Source organism: Mauremys reevesii, linkage group 7 (genome assembly GCF_016161935.1).
Source record: "Mauremys reevesii isolate NIE-2019 linkage group 7, ASM1616193v1, whole genome shotgun sequence".
NCBI classification, from domain to species: Eukaryota; Metazoa; Chordata; order Testudines; family Geoemydidae; genus Mauremys; species Mauremys reevesii.
Window position 1 is genome coordinate 100,891,258 of NC_052629.1, and position 25,480 is coordinate 100,916,737.

The following is a 25,480-nucleotide window of genomic DNA, read 5'->3' on the forward strand; positions in this document are numbered from 1 at the left end:
CACAGGTAAAAAAAGCACACTCAAGGATCCTGAGCAACCCTGCCATTCTCTGGAACCAGGAGACTGGGTCTACATAAGGTCCAACAGTGAAAGACTGTCCTGGCCCCACTCTGGAAATGCCCATACCAAGTCCTGTTAACTACCAACACTGCTGTGAAGTGCCAAGAACTGACTGCCTGGACCCACGCTTTGCACTGCAAAAAGGCACCTCCACTGCGGTATGATTCTCCGACTGATGATCGGCTGTCTCTCCTTCTGGTGCTGCTGTTCCTTCTGGACAGCAGGAGAAAAGGACAAGGTGAAGTGCTAGTAACTGCTCTCTTGTCCACTAACTACTATGCATTTGGACTTTGCTAGAAGAACCAAACCATTACAGGGTGATGTGCTAGTAACCTCTCCCTTGCATAATGGCTAAACCACGGCTTTCCCAAGAAAGAAGAAGGAACACTTGCTCCGCTGAAACCACCAAAGTCCAGGAATTCCTGACTACAAAAGATATTAAAAATTGGCCCTGGTGAAAAAGGCAAAGTATTGTTAATTGGCAGAGAGGGACTTGTGGGGACCATTCTTGGGAATGTGGAGTTATATGGTGTGGTGGGGTTTTTTTCCCCAGGGGCTGGGCTCTATGATTACCGACAAGTACCATCAGAATGCACTGCCCTCCCTAACTGGCGTCCAAAAAAAAAAATGTGTTAGGATATCAATGAACTCTAATCAATGCTACTCTAGGAACTGTCAGGTTCACACTGCCTTTATCCAGCTTTTAGGTTACCTCTATATACCCAAACTGCTCAAAGGAAGCCGCTATTAGGCTAGCACAGCAGAGGGCCTGGGCTTCCACTAGGAAAAAGAAAGACTTGGCCAAACACTTATGGGATGGTGCCAACAGTGCAGCTGCCATTTGGAACATTTACAAAGGACAACAACATGAAAAAAAAAATTGGACAATTGGAAAAGGCCACGGATCTTATTACTGGAGCACAGTTAACCCAAGGTGCAGATGTTCACAGTGCTCCTTCCAAGCATATGGACCAATTGTGGGGATGTGGGCTCCCACATATCGAATCCTGCCGGGTCCGTGGGGAGGATGCATGTGGAACTGGATAACCGAGACATTTGGGAAATAAAAATACCTGGTATGCCTAATCGATTTATAGTCAGTGCTCCTGGAAAACACCCAACATTTGGATAGGGATAGGGAGTCAATGGACACTCTGGCCGTTAAAACCCTCACAGCTCCAGTGTGTACAGAAACTGAAGCCAGGGGAAGTTGTCACCGTTCATGACAACATCTGCTGGGAAGGTACGGGACAAGAAACAACCCTAGCAGGACACTTGCTTTTCCAAGCAAATAATAGCTGTGTGTATGTTCAGGCCACCATTCTGCAAAATATACATTTCAGTCTCACCACTGCTGCTGGTAGTAATACTATTTATTGGCCTGTGGACAAAAATTTGCAAATAGCTCTTAAGTTTCAGATACCTTTTAATTGGACTGTCTTAGTACCTAATCGATTCCAAAATTTGCTTTCACTCCTGACGAAGGTCCAGAAAATCTCTGAATTACAAAAGCAAATTCATATACTTCAAAATATATACCAAATTAAAAAAATGCTTATATGGCTTATAAAGTATCTACTTTATGTAGTAAAAATAATGTATTGTGTTTTGTAATTAAAGCTATTCAGCAACCCCACCGTGTTATTTTAATGGGAATGTTGATACTTTTATTGTTATTGTTTAGCCGAGGCTTATGTTGGTGTTGTAAAGGATGTAATAATAATAGTACCTTCCATGTTCATACTGATCATGCATTGTTATCTTCAACCAGAACCCCAAAGGCTGAGCCATTTGATTTGGAATTAAAAATGCAAAATTTAATAAAAATAAAAGGTTTAAGATTAATAGTTGTGCTAAAAGCACAAAAGGGGGGATTGTAAGGGAAAACTGAGTAGGCCCAAACATTAACCAAGATAATTTTGATTAAAATAACTGTGTACGAGGGGCACGAGGAGAGAGAGAATGAAAAATGCCAGTCTTGCAAAATGTAACTGTAATCGCTAGAAGCCTTAACCACAAAAGTACAACCTGATAATAAACAGGAAAGCTTGTTGCTTTTGTATTCCTAATAAGGAGCTGTTTTTTTCTGTTTAAAAGGATATCACGAATGAAAAGTGTGTTTGACTAAATGTGGTTTTAAGCTATATAAGCTTCTGTGTTCCTTTGTTAGACACACCAGCTAAGCTGGCTGTGTCTCCCTGCATACTTGTAATAAAGTGGGCCTCAGGCTGTTCTGATCCAAACATAACGTGAGGTTAATTTTCCACCACACATGTATTCCATTAATATTAAGTGACTTACCCAGACGCAAACCAGGTCAGTGGTAGAGCCAAAACTAGAACCCATCTCTCAGGACTCTAGGTCTTATACAGATAGCCACAATAAAATATTCTTGATTCTGCTGCCTGACACTCAGAGCAACTATGTGCCTAACAATCCAGAAAAGGGTTTTATATTGTTCCAGGACATGCAAAAAGTAATTTTGAATGAGGGAAGGATTTTGTTTCACCATTCTATTCATTATTTTTTTTAATCAAAGGCTCATTTTTTAAGAAGAGCTTGTGATAATTTTGACTTCTTCACAAAAGAATATTAATATACTGCAACAATACTCAGAGGGGTAGCCATGTTAGTCTGGATCTATAAAAAGCAACAAAGAGTCCTGTGGGACCTTATCAACTAACAGATGTATTGGAGCATAAGCTTTCATGGGTGAAAATCCACTTCGTCAGACACATGTAATGGAAATTTCCAGAGGCTGGTATAAGTATGCAGGCGAGAATCAGTCTAGAGATAACGAGGTTAGTTCAATCAGGGAGGGTGAGGCCCTCTTCTAACAGTTGAGGTGTGAACACCAAGGGAGGAGAAACTGCGTTTTTAGTTGGCTAGCCAGTCACAGTCTTTGTTTAATCCTGAGCTGATGGTGTCAAATTTGCAAATGAACTGAAGCTCAGCAGTTTCTCTTTGAAGTCTGGTCCTGAAGTTTTTTTGTTGTAGGATGGCTACCTTAAAATCTGCTATTGTGTGGCCAGGAAGGTTGAAGTGTTCTCCTACAGGTTTTTGTATATTGCTATTCCAAATATCTGACTTGTGTCCATTTATCCTTTTACATAAGGACTGTCCAGTTTGGCCGATGTACATAGCAGAGGGGGTATTGCTGGCACATGACGGCATATATAGCATTGGTGGATGTGCAGGTGAACGAACCGGTGATGTTGTGGGTGATCTGGTTAGGTCCTGTGATGGTGTCGCTGGTGTAGATATGTGGGCAGAGTTGGCATCGAGGTTTATTGCATGGATTGGTTCCTGAGTTAAAGTTGTTATGGTGCGTTGTGTGGTTGCTGGTGAGAATATGCTTAAGGCTGGCAGGTTGTCTGTGGGTGAGGACTGGCCTGCCTCCCAAGGCCTGTGAAAGTGAGGGATCGTTGTCCAGGATGGGTTGTAGATCACTGATGATGCGTTGGAGAGGTTTAAGCTGAGGACTGTAGGAGATGGCCAGTGGAGTTCTATTGGTTTGTTTCTTGGGCTTGTCTTGCAGTAGGAGGCTTCTGGGTACACATCTGGCTCTTTTGACTTGTTTCCTTATTTCCTCGTGCGGGTATTGTAGTTTTGAGAATGCGAGGTGTTGGTCTCTGTCTGAGCGGTTGGAGCAAATGTGGTTGTACCTCAGCGCGTGGCTGTAGACAATGGATTGTGTGGTGTGTCCGGGATGGAAGCTGGGTTTTCAGTATAGGGTGGTGTTAACGTGACCGTCACTTATTTGTACCGTGGTGTCTAAGATGTGGACCTCCTGTGTAGATTGGTCCAGGCTGAGGCTGATGGTGGGGTGGAAGGTGTTGAAATCGTGGTGGAATTCTTCCAGAGTCTCCTTCCCATGGGTCCAGATGATGAAGATGTCATCAATGTAGCGTAGGTAGAGAAGGGGCATGAGAAGTGGACGATAGCTGAGGAAGCGTTGTTCCAGGTCAGCCATAAAACTGTTGGCATATTGTGGGGCCATGCGGGTGCCCATAGTGGTGCCACTGGTCTGGAGGCATATATTGGTCAGCCTGGACCAATCTAGGTAATGGGCCTGACAGGAAAAAAGATTTGTGGGGAGAGCCTACTGAGAAGAGAAACCTGAGGACCTATTTGATGTAAAGGAGAGAGAATTGGTAGAAGTTTGGGGTGGGTGAGGTTTATTCCATCAATTTCCCTCAACAACATGTTAATTTAGTCCTCTAGCTAAATCAAAATTCCACCCATTCCAAGATAATGACAGACAAAATCATAAGTCTCAAATCAAGGCCAAACCTTCTCTGCTCTTTACCTAGTTCACAGGTTTCTCACTGGGGAAGATGCATTCAGCTTGCCCCAGAGGCATGGAGTAGAGTTTATATGTGAAAATGAGTTTCTGGCCTCCCTTACTCAGAAGTTCCAGCCTTGGGCCCCAAAAAAGTAAGAAGATGCCTACTCCAGGCCTCAAGCCCACACTTGTTCTGCACCCAAGACCACTGTCTTTACCTTCTTCCAAGACTATCTCCAATTCTGGGTTCCCAATACAAAATCCCAATGGCAGCAAAAGTTCCAAAAACCAGTAAGTCCAAAAAGGATTTTCCTCAGAGTAACAAAGTGCCTCTTCCAGATTCTTACCCATATATATAGCTTCAGGTCCTTTCAATACAATGACCAAGAGAGCTCCTGCTTCTTCCAAATCTCTTAGCCTTGTGTGGGAAGCAAATTATCTATCTATCCTGCTACTTATAGTCCTACTGTGCCTTGCTATAGAGACCTACAATTTAATAAATCCCAAAAATCTCAGCTTTCAGCATTCTTTTGGTCTGAACTGAGATCAAGTCAGAGCTACACCTGAACTTTATTTTAAGAGGCAGCACACAGATTATAAAAGGAGAATTATCTGGTTGAGTTAGGAGAAGAGAATTTCAAAAGGTTCAAGAAAGTATGTATATTTTTAGGATTTTACAGAGACAACCTGTTTTTACCCTTTATTTTACTGGCACTCAGTGAACCTTAAAATATAAGCAGGCTAGATTCGGTTAAGATCTCAAAGGTTTGGGTGTAACTAATTTGTAACTGATGAGAATTAATTTTCAGTTCTCTTTTTTTCTTCTGATACACTCCATTGTTGGGTCTTAATATACAAACAATTTTCAGTTGGGTGTTTTAAGTCCCCAAAATTTAATTAGGCCTATTTAAATTTTGGGGACTTAAAACACCCAACTGAAAATTGTTTGTATATTAAGACCCAACAATGGAGTGTATCAGAAGAAAAAAAGAACTGAAAATTAATTCTCATCAGTTACAAATGTAATGTTGAGGCTGGATAAGGTCTTGGATTTCACTTATTTTGTCCAAGTTTTTCCCACACCCAAATTAAGTAAGTTGGTCACCTTGACTTAATGATATTTTTCAACATTAACATTTTAGTGGCAATTACAGTGTCAAGATATGAAAGGGATTCAAAATGGAAAACTGCATAAAACAGATATTGTATTTACCAGTATCACTGTAAGACATCGACTGAATGATTTTTACATTTCTGGGTCCAAAGTCCTCCTTCAGCTGTCTACAGAGTTGGACAGGAGAGATCTGTATCAGCAGTCAATGTCTAAAACTGTAATGAGTATGATTTTTTTATCTTCTTTTTAAAGAAGATACCAGTTTTAATTATTGTTATGCTGGAGTCTGGATAGCTCTCAGAGAGTGTTTTTTTGATTAATGGGTAGTTTCATGATAGCCATCCATTCTGCCTCAATGAGGGAGCAGTTAATGCCTTTCATTTAGCTATAGCTGGAACAATACAAAACACTGGCCAAATTCCAGATTAGAATGGCAAATCCAGAATAGGAGTTGAGCCATGTGGTCTGAGAGGTTTTCCCTGGGGTCTGAATGCAAACACAGAGTTCTGTGTATTGCTTGTTGGAGCTATGTGTGTCTACAAGATAGAAAACAGTCAGAGGCATCAGAAAGGAAGCAGAGAGGACCAAAAAAGCCAAGGAGACAACAAAAGCAGCACTTGTAATGTGAGCCTTAGAGAAAGCCAAGAGATAGTATTTTGGGTGCAGTGTTGGCTGAAAAGAGACTTGGAATTGTGATAAAGGATATTGCCTCTTGTTGTCTGATTATTAACTACTGTGTCCAGGGAAACAGGACTTGTTTACATTCCTTGAAAATAAAACAGGATTGCATCAAAAGAAATACCTGATTCCCATCATAAATTTCTTCTCCTAACAGAAACTACCCACCAGATACCAAATACTACTTCTCTACTGGAGCTAAAAAGGGATGACATTATTATCATTGTTACAGATTGTGATACAGCATGGCGAGAGGGCAGCAGGAGAGTGTTAGCAGGGAGCCTTATTCCCTGCAAGGGGTGGAAGGTTTGCTATAGATTAACTAGAGCACCTGAAGCCAATTAGAGCACCTGAAGCCAATTAGAGCACCAGCAGTGAGTCACATGATATAAACCCCTGCTTCAGGTCAGACAGTATGGGTTGTTGGAGCAGGAAGGTTTGGTTGGAGCAGAGAGTGGTTTGAAGGAGTTGAAGCAGAGAACAGTTTTGAAGAGAGACAAAAGGAAAGTTTGGAAGAGTGCTGCGGTGGGCTGAGAAGTCCAAAAACCCTAGGTAAGGGGCACCTGGCTTGTGTAGAAGGAAGGCAAGAAGCCCCTCCACATGCTGAAGGGCAGGAGAGGGAAGTAACCCAGGGGAAGGAACCACCAGTACAAGTGGTTCACCACTCACCTCAGGGCCCCTGGGTTGGGACCTGGAGAAGAGGGCGGGCCCAGGTCCCTCCCTCTCCACTCCACTCCTCAAGGACATTAGTGGGGTAATTAAAAATACCGGTTCAGAGGCAAGCAATGGCGCCCTGAACCTTCCCCAAAGAAGAGAAAGCGTGAGACCCAGCATAACAGTACCGGCAATTTGCCACAAGATGTAAAAGAAATATCACAGATGCAGTTAAGGGAAACAGGGGGCACATCTCTGAGGCAGAATTGCACCTCTATCATCAACATGTAACAGCAGCTGCTGGAGTGTTTAAGGCACACCAGAATAGTCATCATGATTAAAACAAACATTGAAGATCATATTGTATTTATGTCACGTATAGTTAAAGGAAAGCTAAAGGAAGGGTGTTGACATCATATGAAATTGAGATTCTCTTTAAACACGCCATTCTTCTGTCACATGGAGACTAGTGCAGAAACTAGCAGTGAAAAGATTAAATAGTACCAGAAAGCACATGATTGCAAGTCTGACTTCACCTGTTGCTGTGGAGAGGCTCACTCGTCTTTAATTTGGCCCAGGTGCAACAACAAGCAGTCAAACAGCAGAAGTAAATATTAATTTAAAAAAAAAAACAAAAAACTTTTAATGGTTAGATTGATGCTGTATACAAAATGGCCTCCAAAAGAAAATACCATTCCTAGGGACAAAACATCTACAGATCAACCTGTAAAAGACAGTAATTATTATATTTTAGTTGAAGTCCCCAAACTTTTTAGAGAGATTAAAATGTAAACATATCATAAATTATACATACAGTAACTTCTCACTTAACGTTGTAGTTATGTTCCTGAAAAATACGACTAAGTGAAATGATGTTAAGCGAATCCAATTTTCCCATAAGAATTAATGTAAATGAGGTGGTTAGGTTCCAGGGAAATTTTTTTCACCAGACAAAAGACGACAGACACACACACACACACACACACAGAGTATAAATTTTAAACAAACAATTTAATACTTGTACACAGTGATGATGATTGTGAAGATTGGTTGAGGTGGAGGAGTCAGAAGGTGGAATATTTCTCTTACTGCTAAATGATGAACTAGAATTGGCTGAGTCCTCAAGAGTTAACTCTCTGACTCCAGAAGCCAGCAGAAATGGAGGAACATATGCACATTTCCCCTTTAAGTATACTGCCTTGTTAATCAGATCAGTTTGCTGAGACCCCAGCTGCTGCAAGCTCCCTCCGTCTTGAGCCTGATGTGTGTCGTTCGCCCCCCCCCCGCTCTATGGAAGATGGGGTAAGTGGGGTACAGGAGCAGGAGGGAGGGGGACACTCTGACATTAGCCCCCCTCTTCCTTCCCTCCCCCCTGCACAGCAAGCAGGAGTCTCAGGGAGCAGCTCAAAGGCAGAGGGCAGGAGCAGCACATGGCAGTGGGGGGAGGGACAGCTGCAATGGCTAGCCTGCTGGGCAGCTGCTGCACAGGAAACTTAGGGGTGCGCAGAGCTGATAGGGGGAGCTGATAGGCGGGCTGCTGGTTCACCCTGGTTCCAAGCCCCTACCAGCTAGCTGCAACGGGCTGCTCTTCCTGCAAGCAGTGGACAAAGCAGGTGGCTGCCAAAAGACATTAGAAGGGAGCATTACACAACTTTAAATGAGCATGTTCCCTAATTGATCAGCAACGTAACAATGTTAACTGGAACAACTTTAAGTGAGGAGTTACTGTACACTGGTTTCATAACATATCAGTTTCAAACTGCTTCCAAAAATATTTTCCATAAAAACTCCAAAGTTCTTCCACACAAAACAGTACTGGAAGACTATACTAAATGGACAAAAACCTCACATGCACTTCCAGTTACTCAAACAAATAACGCAGGTTCACAAGAACTCTCCCATCAATGACTTCAGAGTAGAATTAGATCAATTCCCTTTGCTAATAAATATTTTTTTAAAAATGGAAAAAAGATACTACCTTATTTCAATCAAAGCAACAAACACCATCTCCCATCACAAAGCAGTGTATCAAACTTGAAAGTAAAACACATTCCATTCCTATATAGCTTTACTCACAGACCTAAACAACACTGATACTACGCTCCATGATACAAACAGTGCCAATGAAAACTGAATAAATAATTTAACCCTAAAATAAACAGCACAGGTCATTCTGACAGGAGCAGGTCAAAACCAGGAAGCTAGATTAATAGCCTAGGCCTGGTCTACACTTGGACTTTAAGTCGAATTTAGCAGCGTTATTTCGAACTAACCGCTCAACCGTCCACACCAGGAAGCCATTTAATTCGAACTAGAGGGCTCTTTAGTTCGAATTTGGTACTCCACCCCGACAGGTGGAGTAACGCTAAATTCGACATGGCTAGCTCGAATTAGGCTTGGTGTGGATGCTAATCGAACTTAGTAGCTCCGGGAGCTATCCCACACTGCACCACTCTGTTGACGCTCTGGACAGCAGTCCGAGCTTGGATTCTCTGGCCAGCCACACAGGAAATGACCCGGGAAAATTTGAATTCATTTTCCTGTCTGGGCACTTTGAATCTGACGTCCTGGTTGGACATCGGGGCGAGCTCCGCAGCACCTGCAACGATGCAGAGCTCTCCAGCAGAGGAGTCCGGGCAATCCCAGAATAGAAAGAGGTCCCCAGCATGGACTGACCGGGAAGTCATGGATCTGATCGCTGTGTGGGGCGAGGAGTCTGTGCTCTCGGAGCTGCGCTCCAGCAAGCGGAATGCAAAGACCTTTGAGAAGGTCTCGAAAGTCATGAAAGACAAAGGATACAGCCGGGATGCGATGCAGTGCCGCGTGAAAGTGAAGGACCTAAGACAAGGGTATCAAAAAGTCAGAGCGGCAAACGGACGCTCCGGAGCCAAGCCCCAGACATGCTGCTTCTACGAGGCACTGCATGCCATTCTAGGTGGGTCTGCCACCACTGCCCCACCAGTGACGGTGGACTCCGAGGACGGAATAGTGTACCGGGACAGTTCCTCCTCGATGTTCGCCGATGGGGAAGATGAGGAATGGTCTTTGGAGGACGGCGCAGGCAACAGCGAACCCACTCCCGCTTTCCCTGACAGCCAGGATCTCTTCATCACCCTCACAGAGATCCCCTACCAACCCTCCCCTGCCATTAACCCGGACTCAGAATCAGGGGAAGGATCAGGCGGTAAGTGCTATAGACGTGTAAACATTTATTTTTTATAAAATAGGCATAGAAAAAATAGAAATACTATATAAAAATTTTTCAATGTAAAACTATATAAAAAGTAGGTCCACACATATAGGGATTGAACAATAATCCTCTTGGGACAGTTCAACAAAGCTCTCAAAGAGGTGCTCGAAAAGCCTCCGCAGGAGGTTCCTGGGGAGAGGTGCCTTGTTGGGTGCTCCGTGGAAGCACACTCTTCCGCGCCAGGACATCCTAATGTACATAGGAACCATCGCCTCCACCAGCATTGCTGCATATGGTCCTGGTCTGTGCAGGGCTTCTCTTAGCATCCGCTCTCTCTGACTCCGAGTGACACGCCTCAGGGTAATGTCGTTCTGGAAGTGCTGCATCTAATTAGGGCAATTAGTGTACTGTTACTATTGTGAATGGTAGACTTTTACTTTGCATAAGAATGACCCTCGCTTAACAGCCACGTGTTGGAGGCCACAGAGGAAAAGCATACAGTGATCTTTCCCGTGCACTGCCGGGAGGGGCTGGAAAAGGCTCAGACTTTATGCTTTCCAGATTGCCTTTAGCGGGAGGGCACAGCTATCCATTAACTGTTAAGCAGACTCTACTGTAAGGCTTACCAGGACTGGCTGCTAGACGGATTCAGCTGTCCCTACCCGCTTGGCGTCACTCCTGTGCAAGACCGCAACCACTGAAAGCGTATTCCGAAATCTCAAACTTGTCCTGAGATCTCGTGAGACTAGGTGCCCTGTATGGTCTTGTTCACAGAAACTGACTAGACTGTGTTCACTGTTCGCAAACATGTATCTGTTCAAGGAAATCACTTACTTTTTCGCATCACACAGCTTCGGCTCTTTCCCGGACTGCCCCGGCATCCCCCTCGCAGAGGCTGGCTCAGATTAGACGGTGAAAGAAAAAGACTAGGGACGAGATGTTCCAGGAACTGATGGCCTGCTCCAGAGCAGAGGCGGCAGAGCAGAGACAGTGGAGGGAGACCCTGTGTCAGCAGCATCGCACACACATCGAACGGGAGGATAGGTGGCGGCAGGAAGACCAGCAGGCGACTCAAACGCTGCTTGGTCTAATGAGGGAGCAAACGGACACGCTCCGGCACCTTGTAGATGTTCTGCAGGACCGCAGGCAGGAGGAGAGAGCCCCCCTGCACTGCATCTGCAACCGCCCTCCAACGCCAAGAAGTCCTGTCCCCCCCTCACCCAAAGTTACAAGAAGGAGGGGCGGTAGGGGCCGTGAGAACTGTCACTGCACCGCAGCAGAGCACTAATGTACAAGACACCTCTCGCGCTCTAAATTTGTAGAAGTTCTTCCCTTACAGGATCACCCAGTCCCAAATCCAAGTTTCAACCCCCCACTGTGTATAACATTATTAAAAGCGGTTTGCTGTTACTCTCTGTTTCCGTCACGTTTCTCGTGTCAGAAGACTTTGTGTGTAGGGGGGGGCGATTTTCAATTGCAGTGCATAGCCCACATTACCAGGGTACAGACTTGGGGGCAGGGTCAACTGCAGGGCACACACAGACTGCAGTCACTAGGCACCAGGGTCAGTCTGTGTGGTGTATGCTGCCCCGGGTCATTCGTTGATGTGTATGCTTGTCCAGGGTCCTGGCGCCTGCCATCCCCGAATGTAAAGGCAGGCTTCCCTTACCATGCACTTCGACCGTAGCCACGAGCCTCTCCGCTGCCCTGAGCCCCAAAAAGAGCCCTCATCCAGGGACAGATACTCACCCTTCCCCCACACCCCTCACCCCTTCCAACGCCCAACCCCACAGCCCACAGCCATCATGCAAACCCCTATCCAAAGACGGCACCCCTCGCCCCTTCCTGCAAACCCACCCATTCCTGCAAACCCACCCCTACATGCACAATCACTGTAAACCGTCCCCCACCCCACAGACCTATGTAGGAGCAGGAGGCTGTCCGTCCTGTATTGGACAAGCGGTCTGTACATCAGTGCACACTGAACCCAGCACAGTATGCTTCCATGTTTCAACCCAGGAACAGAAATGCAAAGTCAACGAAAGATTTATTATTAATTACTGTTACATTTCATTAGTTTTAAAACGTGCTTTGGAAGTGGGGGAAACTTGGAGAACCGGGTTTGTGAGCTCAGATCTAACTCGACACATACAGACACAGGCCCATGATCAGGCTCTCTTAAAATCAAGTGGACAGTCACAGGTTACCCTGCTCTGCGAGGAAACTAGCTTTCAAAGCCTCCCGGATGCACAGCGCTTCCCGCTGGGATATTCTCTCGGCACGGGTGTCTGGCTGATCGTAAACAGCAGCCAGGCGATTTGCCTCAACCTCCCATCCGGCCAAAAAGGTCTCGCCCTTGCTCTCACACAGATTGTGGAGCACACAGCAAGCAGCAATAACTACGGGGATATTCTTTTCGCTGATGTCCGAGCGAGTCAGTAAGCTCCGCCATCTCCCCTTGAGACGTCCGAAAGCACACTCCACGACCATTCTGCACTTGCTCAGCCGGTAGTTGAAGAGTTCCTTCTCACTGTCCAAGGCGCCTGTATAGGGCTTCATGAGCCAGGGCATTAGCGGGTAGGCCGGGTCCCCGAGGATCACTGTAGGCATCTGCACATCCCCAACCATTATTTTGTGGTCCGGGAAGAAAGTACCTGCCTGGAGGCGTTTGAAGAGACCAGAGTTCCTGAACACACGCGCGTCATGAACCTTGCCCGCCCACCCAACGAAGATGTTGGTAAAACGTCCCCTATGGTCCACCAGTGCTTGCAGCACCATTGAAAAGTAGCCCTTTCGGTTAATGTACTCACTGGCCTGGTGGGCTGGTGCCAGGATAGGGATGTGAGTCCCATCTATAGCCCCAGCGCAGTTTGGGAATCCCATCGCGGCGAAGCCATCTATGATGACCTGGATGTTTCCGAGAGTCACTACCTTTGAGAGCAGTTGCTCAACGATTGCGTGGGCTACTTGAATCACAGCAACCCCCACGGTAGATTTGCCCATGCCAAAGTGGTTCGCTACTGACCGGTAGCTGTTTGGCGTGGCAAGTTTCCAGAGGGCTATGGCCACTCGCTTCTGCACACTCAGGGCTGCTCGCATCCGTGTGTCCTGGCGCTTCAGGGCAGGGGACAGCAAGTCACAGAGTTCAAGGAAAGTGCCCTTACGCATCCTGAAGTTTCGCAGCCACTCTGTTTCATCCCAGACCTGCAGCACTATGCGGTCCCACCAGTCCGTGCTTGTTTCCCGGGCCCAAAATCGCCGTTCCACACCATGAACTTGACCCATTGCCACCATGATCTCCACGGCGCGGCATACCCTGCTTTCTGAGAGGTCTGCGCCACTCTCCTCACCGTGCTGCCGGAGCCTCCTCGCCCGATTTCTCAGCATCTGACTGTGGAAAAGGTGGACGATAAGGTGCGAGGAGTTGACAACGGCCATAAGTGCAGCGATGATCGCAGCGGGCTCCATGCTCGCAGTGCTGTGGCGTCTGCGCTGTAACCGACCAGAGAAGGGCGCGATCAGATTTCCCGGGCGCTTTCAGGGAGGGCGTGATTGACGGTTCAATGACGACAGTATCCCAAAACCGCCCTCGACACATTTTTTCCCCCAGCAGGCATTGCGAGCTCTACCCAGCATTCCAATGGGCAGCGGGGACTGCGGGAACTGTGGGATAGCTTCCCACAGTGCACCGCTTCGAAAGTCGACGCCGGCCCCGTTAATGTGGACTCAGAAGTTCGAATTAGTGTATTTAGTATGGATACACAAATTCGACTTCATAAGGTCGGATACACAAATTCGACTTAAGTAGATTCGAAATAGTCCTGTAGTGTAGACAAGGCCCTAGAGAGTACAACACAGACGCTTCACTCTAGCAGACTACGAGCCAAATTCAGTGCTGATGCAAGCAGGTGCAATTCCTTTAATATCCCATTGACTTCAGACCCTACTAATGGATAACTTTTCTTTTTAGTGAGAGTTTTGCCTGAGAAAGGTTTTCAGGGTACAGGCTTTATGACCCACAATGCCTAGAGAACAAAACTTTACTCTTCCTCCCTGAAAAAGCAGGGTATTGCAAAGAAAGAAATAAAAATGGGCTAGAAAAAAAAGAACAAGTGTTGTGAGATTGCCAGTACTTCTGGGCTTCAGATGGGTCAAATACCACCAGACTAGGGATGTCCTTAATATTTCACCTAAGACTAGTAACTTCAGAGTCATACAAAGATTTACAAATTAACAAACTTTTTTGAACTGCAGAATTGAGTTCAGCTTGGTTTCAGGGCTGGTGAAAACTAGAGTCATTTCTTTTTACAGACAAACTGAGGGCTTGGCTACACTTGAGAGTTGCAGCGCTGGGAGTTACAGCTGTGTTCGTACAGCTGTGTAGGGACAGCGCTGAGGAAAGCTGCTAGGCTGTTGAAGTTAGAAAGAAAAAAGAAAATGTAAGGAATGCTTTAAAAATATTTCTTCCTGCTGTTCTCTCCCAGTACTGAAGAAACTGTAAACATAAACAATTACTCCATGACAAGGACAATAAGTACTTCTGATCAGAAACTATGTGTACTCCTTAATGAATTTAGATGAGTGGTTCCAACCTTTCTGGATAAATGTACCATTTTGCCACTCTAAGACATTTGCTGTACCAGCCAGTTCCCACCACCTCACATTCAACATGCAATGCTATGATCTGCCACAGATCTTTGGCTGATTCAACCCCCAGTCTAACATCAGAAGCAGAAACCTGCATGTGTTAATGCCAAGCACAAGACAGTCAAAGAGAAAAAAAATAAGCTTGCACCATTTTACTCCATTTTTGTCAACTCTTCCTAATTTAATTTTCAATATCAGTAGCTATTCATTCTCTCCTCAATAGCTGCATAAGTTTGACTTTTCAAAGGAAATGTATCTTGGTGGTTAAAGGGACACTATCAAAGTGGGAAAACCCAAAATGTGATCTAATTTATTTTCTTATACCTGTTTCCAGAGTCCATGTAATTCCTTATGTTTATGTGTTTGTGGATTGGAAGAATTTGAAATTAAATGTTTCAATCTTTTTTGAGTTAAGAAAAGTCAAAAAGAAAATAGATTCCAGTTTCAAGTTTCAAAGTAGTATAAAATATATTTTCAAAATTAGGAAAATGTACTTTTATCTGAAAAGATTTAAGAGGAAGGTGCTTTTCTTACCTCTCTAAGATGTATGTTTTCCTTCTCCTTCTGGTCTAAAATCACTTCTAAATGATTAACCTGAGATTCAGCCTCGGCCATCCTTCGAGCTCTTTCGTGGTCATCTTCCATTCCTTTGGATGGCAAACCTTTACTTTGCAACATTTCTAGAAGCTTTTTTATTGATTCATCTCTGGCATTTAGTGTTTGCTTTTGTGTTTCAATTCTCAACTCCATTTCTTCTAGAGTTTTTCTCAAGAGAAAGAGCTCTTTAGCCTGTCTATCATGTTCTGCCTGAAGTCTTCGAAAATTCTCCTCTGTAAGCTCAATAGTAAAATGCTCAGTTCCTCGGTTTCCACTTTCTTGTTGAAGAAGATGATTAAGGTCTCTCTGAGTTCGAAGCTCATCTTGAAGTGCCTGGATGGTCAGTTGCAAATGCTATAATACAAAAAAAATAAGTTAAATTAAGGATCTAAATGTAGTTTTTCTTCTGTTAAACTATTGGTAGGTAAAGGTACAAAAGTTAATAGACTCAGTGATGATTCTACCAAGTGGCCTATAAAAATGTCAAATGCATCTGTGACAAAATACTTGTAATGAAGGTTTTCAACTGCTACTGGAAAAATATAAAACATGGATGGAAACACAAACACAAAATAGTGTCAGTTACAGGTAAAATTAATGCTTAATAAACCTAGGCAATGAAGAGAAAGTGAACTGTTGCAAAAATCTCAAAGCGACACAACCACTAGTACATTTTGTGCCTATAAAGCTTGAAGACACAGTATTCCTTGTTTTCTAAGTTGTTTCATACACTAGAAGTAATTCTGCCTTCCACTTTTTTCCAATGGTACTGTTCATGCTATAATGCAAATCATAGTCATCACCATAAATAAAAATTAATAGCTTTATTCGCAAAAATAAATAAATAAATGAACAACTTTAGTAAACAGGATTACTGCATCTCAAACAAACAAAAATAGAACAAATGATAAGAAATACTGAATTTTGCAAAACAAATTGACTGCAAAAGAGGACAAACCTTTGTTCTCCTGGCATCCAAAAACTGAACAGCATGGTAAATGAAAAAATGAAGCAAAATCAACATAAAGAAAGGTCAAATGCAAGCAAAGAATATTCAACAGAAAGAACTGAAGTCAACATAAAGTACCTGCAGGCAGGGACACTTTCAACAGAAAAAAATCATTTTATTGTGTTATACTGTATAGCACTGACAACTTTATAAGAATTTAAACATATCAGTCTAAAGCTATGACATACTCTAGCCAGTGGATATATTACAAATGGATTTATTAGTGTTCTAAAAGTTGTAATTCCATCACTGAATAAAGACGACTTGTTTCCTTCTAGATTACCATATATTTCTACACTGCAGATTGTCCTTAAGTATTTTGTACCTCCCATACTCTGCCTGAATCAAGTAGTTTTCTATTCACTGATAGCCAAACCTTGCAGTCCTTACTGAAGGCAGAGTCAGTAGGAGATTTGCCTAAATGAAGACTAGATTTGGCCACAAGTAATTGTCCCAAATTATTTTAGTTTATGGTATAACTTCAGATTATATTGTTATTTGCAGTTTTCACAGCAGTTAATAATTCTCCTATATTCATGAAATTGTCTAAACAATGTACTAACCTTCATAAACATATAAACTTTTAGATAGTCATATGGTCCAAAACAAAAGCTTTTCAATCTCAGCAAACATATCAGTGAGATTCTGATAATTTGGAAACATGGAACCATATATTTTAATCCTAATGCACTTTCTGAAGCTCCTTAACTTCTCATATAAAATCACTGATAAGTAGGGCTGTCGATTAATCGCAGTTAACTCACATGATAAACTCGAAAAAAAATAATCATGATTAATTGCAATTTTAATCGCACTGTTAAGCAATAGAATACCAATTGAAATTTATTAAATATTGTGGATGTTTTTCAGCATTTTCAATTATATTGATTTCAATTACAACACAGAATACAAAGTGCACAGTGCTCGCTTTATATTATTTTTATTACAAATATTTGCACTGTAAATGATAAAAGAAATAGTATTTTTCAATTCACCTCATATAAGCACTGTAGTGCAATCTCTGGGCTGGTCTACACTACGGGGGAAAATCGTTCTAAGATACACAACTTCAGCTACGTGAATAACGTAGCTGAAGTCGAAGTCTCTTATATCGAATTACCTACCGTCCTCACGGCGCGGGATTGATGTCCGCAGCTCCCCATGTCGACTCCGCTACCGCCGTTCGGGTTGGTGGAGTTCCGGAGTCGACAGGAGCGCGTTCGGGGATCGATATATCGCGGCTAGATGAGACGCGATATATCGATCCCCGAGAAATCGATTACTACCTGCCGGTACGGCGGGTAGTGAAGACGTACCCTCTTTATCATGAAAGCGCAACTTACAAATGTAGATTTTTTTTGTTACATAACTGCACTCAAAACCAAAACAATGTAAAACTTTACAACCTACAAGTCCACTCAGTCCTACTTCTTGGTCAGCCAAGGAATAAGACAAAAAAATTTGTTTACATTTACAGGAGAAAATGACAGCCACTTCTTATTTAGTATGTCACCTGAAAGTGAAAGCAGCAAAGAGTCCTGTGGCACCTTATAGACTAACAGATGTATTGGAGCATGAGCTTTTGTGGGTGAATACCCACTTTGTCGGATGCATGTAGTGGAAATTTCCAGAGGCAGGTATAAATATGCAAGCAAGAATCAGGCTAGAGATAAGGAGGTTAGTTCAATCACAGAGGATGAGGCCTTCTTCTAGCAGTTGAGGGGGTAGGGGAGCTGTGGAGGTAGGGGAGGTGGACTCCAGCTGCGGGCTCTGGTGTGGGGCCGGGAATGAGGGATTTAGGGCACAGGAGGGTGCTCTGGGCTGGGACCAAGGGCTTCAGAGGGGATCAGAGCTAGGGCAGAGGGTTGGGGTGCGAGAGGGGGTCAGGGATGCTGGCTCTGGGTGGCACTTCGCTCATGCAGCTCCTGGAAGCAGTGGCATGCCCCCTTCCCCCCGGCTCCTACACAGAGGCGAGGCCAGGCAGCTCTGCGCGCTGTCCTGTCTGCAGGCATTACCCCCACAGTTCCCATTGGCCATGGTTCCCGGCCAATGGGAGCTGCAGAACTGGCGCTTGGGGTGGGGGGCAGAGTGCAGAGCCCTCCCAGCTGCCCCTACATGTAGGAGCCGGAGAGGGGGCATGCCACTGCTTCTGGGAGCTACGCGGAGCCACAGCAGGCAAGAAGCCTGCCTGAGCCCTGCTGCACTGCCACCCAGAATTTTAATGGCCCAATCAGCAGTGCTGACCGGAGCTGCCAGGTTCCCTTTTCAACTGGGAGTTCCGGTCAAAAACCAGACACCTGGCAACCCTCTCACATGGCACTTTTGTTGCCGGCATTGCAAGGTATTTACATGCCAGATATGCTAAACATTTGTTTGCCCCATCACACTTTGGCCACCATTACAGAGGACATGCTTCCATGCTGATGATGCTCATTTAAAAAAATATTGCATTAATTAAATTTATGACTGAATTCCTTGGGGGAGAATTGTATGCCTCCTGCTCTGTCTTACACTCAATCTGCCATATATGTCATGTTTAGCAGTCTCAGATAATGATCCAGCAAATGTTGTTCCTTTTAAGAACACTTTCACTGCAGATTTGACAAAAAACAAAGAAGGTACCAATGTGAGATTTCTAAAAATAGCTACAGCACTAGACCCAAGGTTTAAGAATCAGAAGTGCCTTCTAAAATCTGAGAGGGATGAAGTGTGGCACACGATTTCAGAAGTTTTAAAAGAACTACACTATGATGCGGAAATTCAGAACCCAAACCACCAAAAGAGAAAATCAACCTTCTGCTGGTGGCATCTGATTCAGATGATGAAAATGAACATGCGTTGATCCACACTGCTTTGGATGGCTATCGAGCAGAACCTGTCATCAGCATGGACACATGTCCTTTGGAATGGTGGTTGAAGTATGAAGGGAAATATGAATCTTTAGCACATCTGGCATGTAAATATCTTATGACGCCAGCTATAACAATGCCATGCAAATGCCTTTTCTCACTTGTCATGGTGGTCTCACTGAAGGGGAAACCCTGCTTTGTCCCTGCAGCCCTGATGGATGCATGAGAAAGATATCACAAATCAGGTCCAGCTAAAGCCTAACACAGCTCATTGAATTTTCTTATTGTACATAAAAGTGACAGGAGTTTTTATCATTTTGTTTGGGCAGGCCGCATCTGTAGGGTGAAGCCCCCAACTCTGAAAATGCCTGACCTAGAATGTAGGATTTTTGTGTGTTTCTACATTCACACGCACACACACACACAACCCTCTAAAAAACACCATCTGCAGCTAATATTTTGATGTTATGGGACACCTCAAAGGCCATCTTGCACTATCATATTATCTCTTTGCAGTGTGAAAGGAAATGGAATAAAGTTGCCCTATATATAATGCCCTGCGTTTTAGGGCACAGAAATATAAAATTTGCCAGTTGGTATCAAACCATTGGTCCATCAAGTCCAGTATCCCGCCTCCAGCAGTGATACTTCAAAGGAAGGTGAAAAAATCCTATTACACAGCTGACCAAGTGCACAATGCTGCACATAGTGGAAAAATTATCTTCTGACCCCTTAGGTGACCAGCTTGCATCCTGAACCATGGGATTTGGTTTCTTTCTTACTTTAGGGGACATAATAGCAAATCTTATTATTGTTAAGAAAATTATTCAGTCCTTTTATAAATCCAGCCACAGTTAAACTGTATTACTTCCTAATGCACTGCACCCAGTCTCACTATACACTGTCTAGAGAAGTGATAGTTCCTTTTCCAAAACTTTACTATAATCTCTTGCTGTCAGATTGGTTTTGGCCCCTTTCCATACGCTATATTGTTCGTAATAGATATCTAGGGTATTGTAGCCAATCCCTAAAGCATGGGAGAATATCAATTTGGAGCATTCTTTGCATATAAAATCCATTGATACAAGTCTGAAATATCCCTCCAGGTTTCTTATGTGGAATTTCTCCAGCATGATCTACTTCTTTCATGGTCAGTGAACTAATTTTAGTACTTTTGAATTCATCCTGCTCCTAAACGTGATCTTTTTTCTGAACAGATCTGGTTGAATACTCTATTCAATGAATAATTACTGTTATTTGTCAAATAATATTATTAGGTTTTCAAACAGCTCTGGTTTGGAGCATCTCCTGTGAAGTAATATGCTCCTTCAATTCCCATTTTATCAATAGGAACTCCGGGCATGCAGCATCATGCAAGAAGTCATCAGCATATCACAGGACCTTGTAGAATCCTCTTAGTAAAATCTTTTTTATCCATATTCTCTCAGAATTGGTTAACCAATATTTTTCCTCTTCCTGGTGGAATCAGTCCAATACTCATGGACTAAATCCTGTGGTCCTTACTCAGGCAATATAAATGATTCTGAAACCAGCCAGTTGCAGTAAGAGGAATGTTTGCTGAGAACGACTACTTTCGGATGTTATAAAATACACTGGGAGAAAAGGACATTTATAAAATTGAAATATCAAACAAAATGTCAACAGCAAGTACACATACATGCACCAAAATATAAACAAATGGCCAGCAGCCAGGCAGTTCCTCAGATCCCAGAATAGCTTTGCACAAAGAATGTGTATCATTAAAACGATCATCATCATCACCACCAACATATTATAACAAAATACTGGTGCCATAGGTGCCTTCAGACTGCAACAAGGTGTGGTTTCTAGGGGTATGTTTTTAAACAAGTAGTCTTCCTTCTTTCTTGTACCTTTGGAAAAATACAGCATGATTTCGAAGGCAAACATTTCTAGGATACGCATTTTTTTCAAGAAGCAAAATTCTCCAACCTTAACTCACTGAATAGTACTTTACTCTCCTGAGGACTATTTGAAGAGTAAGGTGCTTCCACTGTGAGTAAGGATGGGAGAATGTGGCCCTAACTGACTAAGGTTAGTAAATTATATAAATAGGTAGAAACAAAAACATTATAAATAACAGAGTCCAAGAGTCAGAATTAGATTAATATAGGCACACTAATTAAAATTTTCAAATTTTCCTGTCTAACATTAAGTATCTAACTAAAAGTAGCTTGAGTTTAGACTGCAGGTGCTCAGCACTTCTAAATGTTAGGTATCCATGTTTTAAATTTTTTCCTTCAGCTATTAAAGTAACAACATCCAGGGCAGGGACCATATTTTTATTCTCTGTTTATACAGTGCCTACCAAGTGGGGTCCTGGTCTACTAGGACCCCTACCAGGCACTGCAGTAATACAAATAAATAATACCACCACCACCAATATATGGTGGTTGGATGGGTGGAAGGGAAACAAAAAACAAAATAAAACTTACTCCTTTTTTTTTTAATCTACAAAGATGCCTCTCTCATTTTACTTCTTTGCCATGCTTAACCTTATCTGTTCTCCTTCAGAACAGAAGTGCTTAGCACTGCTTTAGGGACGCTTTCTAGGATATTAGTCTCTCTTAACTAAACCTTAATCCTGACATGATTTTCTCACAACCTTAAAGTCAACATAATCAATCCCATTTGGATTCAGATTCCAAATGCCTGTTGTCTACAAAAAGATGCTCAGAATCTGAATCTTGCAGTTACTCCCGTCAGCCTTCTGAAGTCAGAGAGCAGGATTCCCAGGAGTTATTTTATCACAGCAGTCAACGTTTGCCCAGAATATTAAGGACATTCCAAAGCACTCAAGCTTCTTCAAAGAACAAGGAAAAACCACATGACAAAAAGCATTGTTAATGAACAGTTTAGGATGAAAATTACAATTAAACCCTTCCCATCCCTTTCTGGCCTTCAAGAAAGCAAGTTTCCAATCTGCTCCCCCAACTCTGTATCTGAGGAAGAGAATCAATCTGCAGTTCCACTGAGGTGCTGGAGGAGACTCCTGGAAACCCCTAGCTAAAAGTCTCTCCTGCTTCTAATGGGGTTTACCTCCCTATCTGGGTCCTGCTAAAGCAGTCCTGCAAAAGATTACTGAAACCTGGATATTGTAAATATACTTCTGAAATAAAAAATGTTTGCTTTTACAATGTGCCAAGTATTTTCAATATTATTTCTGCAGAAGAGATACCTACACACATTCCTAAATTTCAGATTATACAAGCTGAACATTGTGCTGTACTAGCAATATACTCAGTACAGTTTTCTTAGAGCTGATTGGAAATTTCTGAACATTGCTTTTCAAAAGGAATACTCAAAAATTTTCAGGTTTTTATTTTCCCATTTTCTAACCAGCTCTAGTTTTTATGAACAAAGTGCAAACACTTCCAGGGATGTGCAGCTTAGTTTAAGTTTAATTTGCCAAATAGCACTGACCCCCCTCCTTAGCTATACTTATGATTAATACTCTAGATATGGTTTATTTCATGCCTGGATACCACAGTGGTTGGTTGATAGATGGATTAGGCTGATTAAATAAAGCATTTTTGTTTAGATTTTACAACCTCTCATTCCAGCTCTGGGGCTTATCAAAAGCTAAACAGGTAAAATTTTATGGGCTCCCTTGCTGAACTATTCACAACAACATTTTCCCCATATGTGGAACAAGGCATGATACAAGGAGCAGAGTTAAGGTTGCTTTGGACCAGTGCTTAATTTGCGCCAGGGCTCACCTCTAGACTTGACAGTTCATAGCCTCAAGAAAAAATTGCTTGAGCCCTGGCACCACTTTCATTACAAATTAAGCATTGCTTTGGACATTCTAACAGGGAATTTCATGATTTCTGTTTGTTGCTTGTCAGCTTGAAGTAGTTCTACTCCTACTGACTTCACTGGAATTACTCCTGCAGTTTTCGCCTTAACGAACCAAGAAAAGTCCCATTCAAATAACAAAAATCTTTATTTTTACTTTTATATTGCCTTGTCCGATCCCCTTCAAACCTCTCAAAAATTTCTTTTGTGGGCTGAGGTAGTCCAGGGCAAATGGAGCTTTTCTGTTAAATTGAGAGGAGAGGATAAAATAGGGTTTTAATGGAAAACTTCCTCCACCTGAAGAAACTGCTGTTGAACAACTCAGTTAAATCAAAGAGCACCAATTAAAAAGAATAATAGGGAAAACAAGAAAATTATTATTCAGAGCGGGGGGGTCCATCTTAACCTTTTATGTACTTCATAACCAGCTGAAGCACTTTTGCTGGATATGTGATAAAAAAATGACATTTAGAGATCAATGAAATCTTTCAAAAATACATATTTACTCTTTAAAATGTGGGCAGTCTTCAAAAGACCGAATTTATATTTTTTCAGCAATTTGTTAATCTATTAACAGAATTCATTTTAACTTTAATGTATATTCAGGTATATCTTAATATGAATCTGTTATATTATATTTGTCAATCGACATTATGTTTGGCCCTGTATATAAAACAGATTTTAAAATAGCCTTTGCTTCAGAGAGCTTAAAATCTAGAGAGTACACACAAAGACAAGACAAACTGGGAAGTTCAGATGAAAGAGTCAATTACATAATTTTAAAAAAATTGAAATGGACTCTGAGAGGACTAAGATTCAGAGGCAGATCCCCTTTTAGGATCAAGGCCACAAAATGGCAGTACAACATATTTAGTATTAAGTAAAGAAAAAAATCAAGCAATACCTTCCAATGTACATAGCAGGGTTGTCTTTTTTGTTTGTTTGTTTGTTTCCAACAGCCATTATAATAAGTTGGCTGTTTAATAAATAATAATAGTAATAGCTACTTATTTTACACACCACCATACTGCCTGAAGATTCCCCAGATGTTCTGAAAACCATATATAGGAAACTCATTATCCATGCTGCCACTGTACAGTCATCTACAGGGGTTGAAACATGACAAGTGCTGAACAGTGCACACTATATAATGGTTTAGGACAAGTCAGGAAAGATACCTAATTTTAGTTAATCACATTGGAATTTAGCCAGAACATTAATGTTTAACACCCCTATTATTGTGAAAAGTGCATCTATGGCTCAATAATTCTAAGTGATCAGCACCTCTACTTTATGTCTCATATAAAAGACAAAACCGGCCAGTTTTTCTACCAGCAAGATCAAACAAATGTTGTCTTAATATTTTTAATTGGATAAGGTCTACCTCTTATCTCATGTTAACCAAAACCATTATTAAAAATTATTTCCATCATTTTCTGTAAGTAGGTTCTGTTCTAGTGTTACCAGTCTAACATTTCCAACTAAGAAAAAAAGGCATCATATTTCTGGGGATCTTTTTGCTCTTTTCTGGTGTTAGCTGTTAATCAGGTTTCATCTTCATGCCTTAGAACAAGTCTGTGGGCACGTAATCACTCTCAAAAAGGCACTCCCTTGCCTTGGCCTATTGCTTAAATACAAGTTTGTTTTAAGTCAAACACTTGGGAGTTTTCAAGACATGGACATGTAATATTAAATACTTTGGAGTACCAACTACAACTCCTTCCATTAAGCCATCCTCTGAAGTCAAATTGTCATCATCTTATTACTAATCACTTGACAGACATGATGCAAGTCTCAAAAAATAACTTTTTTGCTAGCATAAATAGGCTGACTCCATGTTAAACCACAGACAGACAGAAAGATTGCCTACTGCATTACTATTCCTTTAAGAAAATATGATGTACAACAGATTTACAATGAACAACAATCCAGCGTGCTATTGCATTAAGGTCATATATTAGAAGTGCTAATGGGAAAAAGCAGATTAAACTCAGAGGTGGAATTAGCATCTCAGAAATCTCAAATGGGAGGAGGTAAATACTGGTTCTGTGTGAGCAAATGTTCACAGAATTTTCAAGGACTGTTTATAATTCAAATATTTCTGACAATCCCTTTTAACAACCAACAAATTAAAATTTCTTATAAAGTGAGCTGAAATTTTCAAAAAGTTGTTGCCACTTTTTAAAAAAATAACAATAAACTGGCTAAAGCCATTACCCACCTAAAGGGATAAAAATATGATTTCACATGTAGATTATGGACTGTAACTTTCCCAGGAAGCTTATAATTACAGCAGATGGTATCATATGATCCTCAGCCTCCTAAAAATGAATTATGCTAGGGGTTTCTGATCTAGTTTGCACTGCGGTCAATACTGAGATTCCCAATGACTTCAATAGCCTGAAAGCTGTTTTACAGTCAACTTCAGTAATGTCTTATATCATGAGGGCAATAAATTATAAAACTATTATATTCCATAGTCTTATTTACACCATTAAAAGCAGTACATATTTTAGTATAATATTGCTATAATATTATATTTATAATGTGGGTCCAGGAA

The 25,480-nt window shown here is 42.2% G+C and overlaps 1 protein-coding gene across 3 annotated transcripts in view; it reads right to left on the reverse strand.

Annotated features, from left to right (window-relative positions):
• ERC2 (ELKS/RAB6-interacting/CAST family member 2) overlaps positions 1 to 25,480 on the reverse strand; it is an 801,227-nt gene that overhangs the window by 658,060 nt on the left and 117,687 nt on the right. For all 3 annotated transcript variants that reach the window (XM_039482087.1, XM_039482086.1, XM_039482085.1), the window contains exon 3: positions 15,163 to 15,579. In XM_039482087.1, the coding sequence (XP_039338021.1) occupies positions 15,163 to 15,579 (417 nt within the window). The remainder of the gene's footprint in view (positions 1 to 15,162; positions 15,580 to 25,480) is intronic.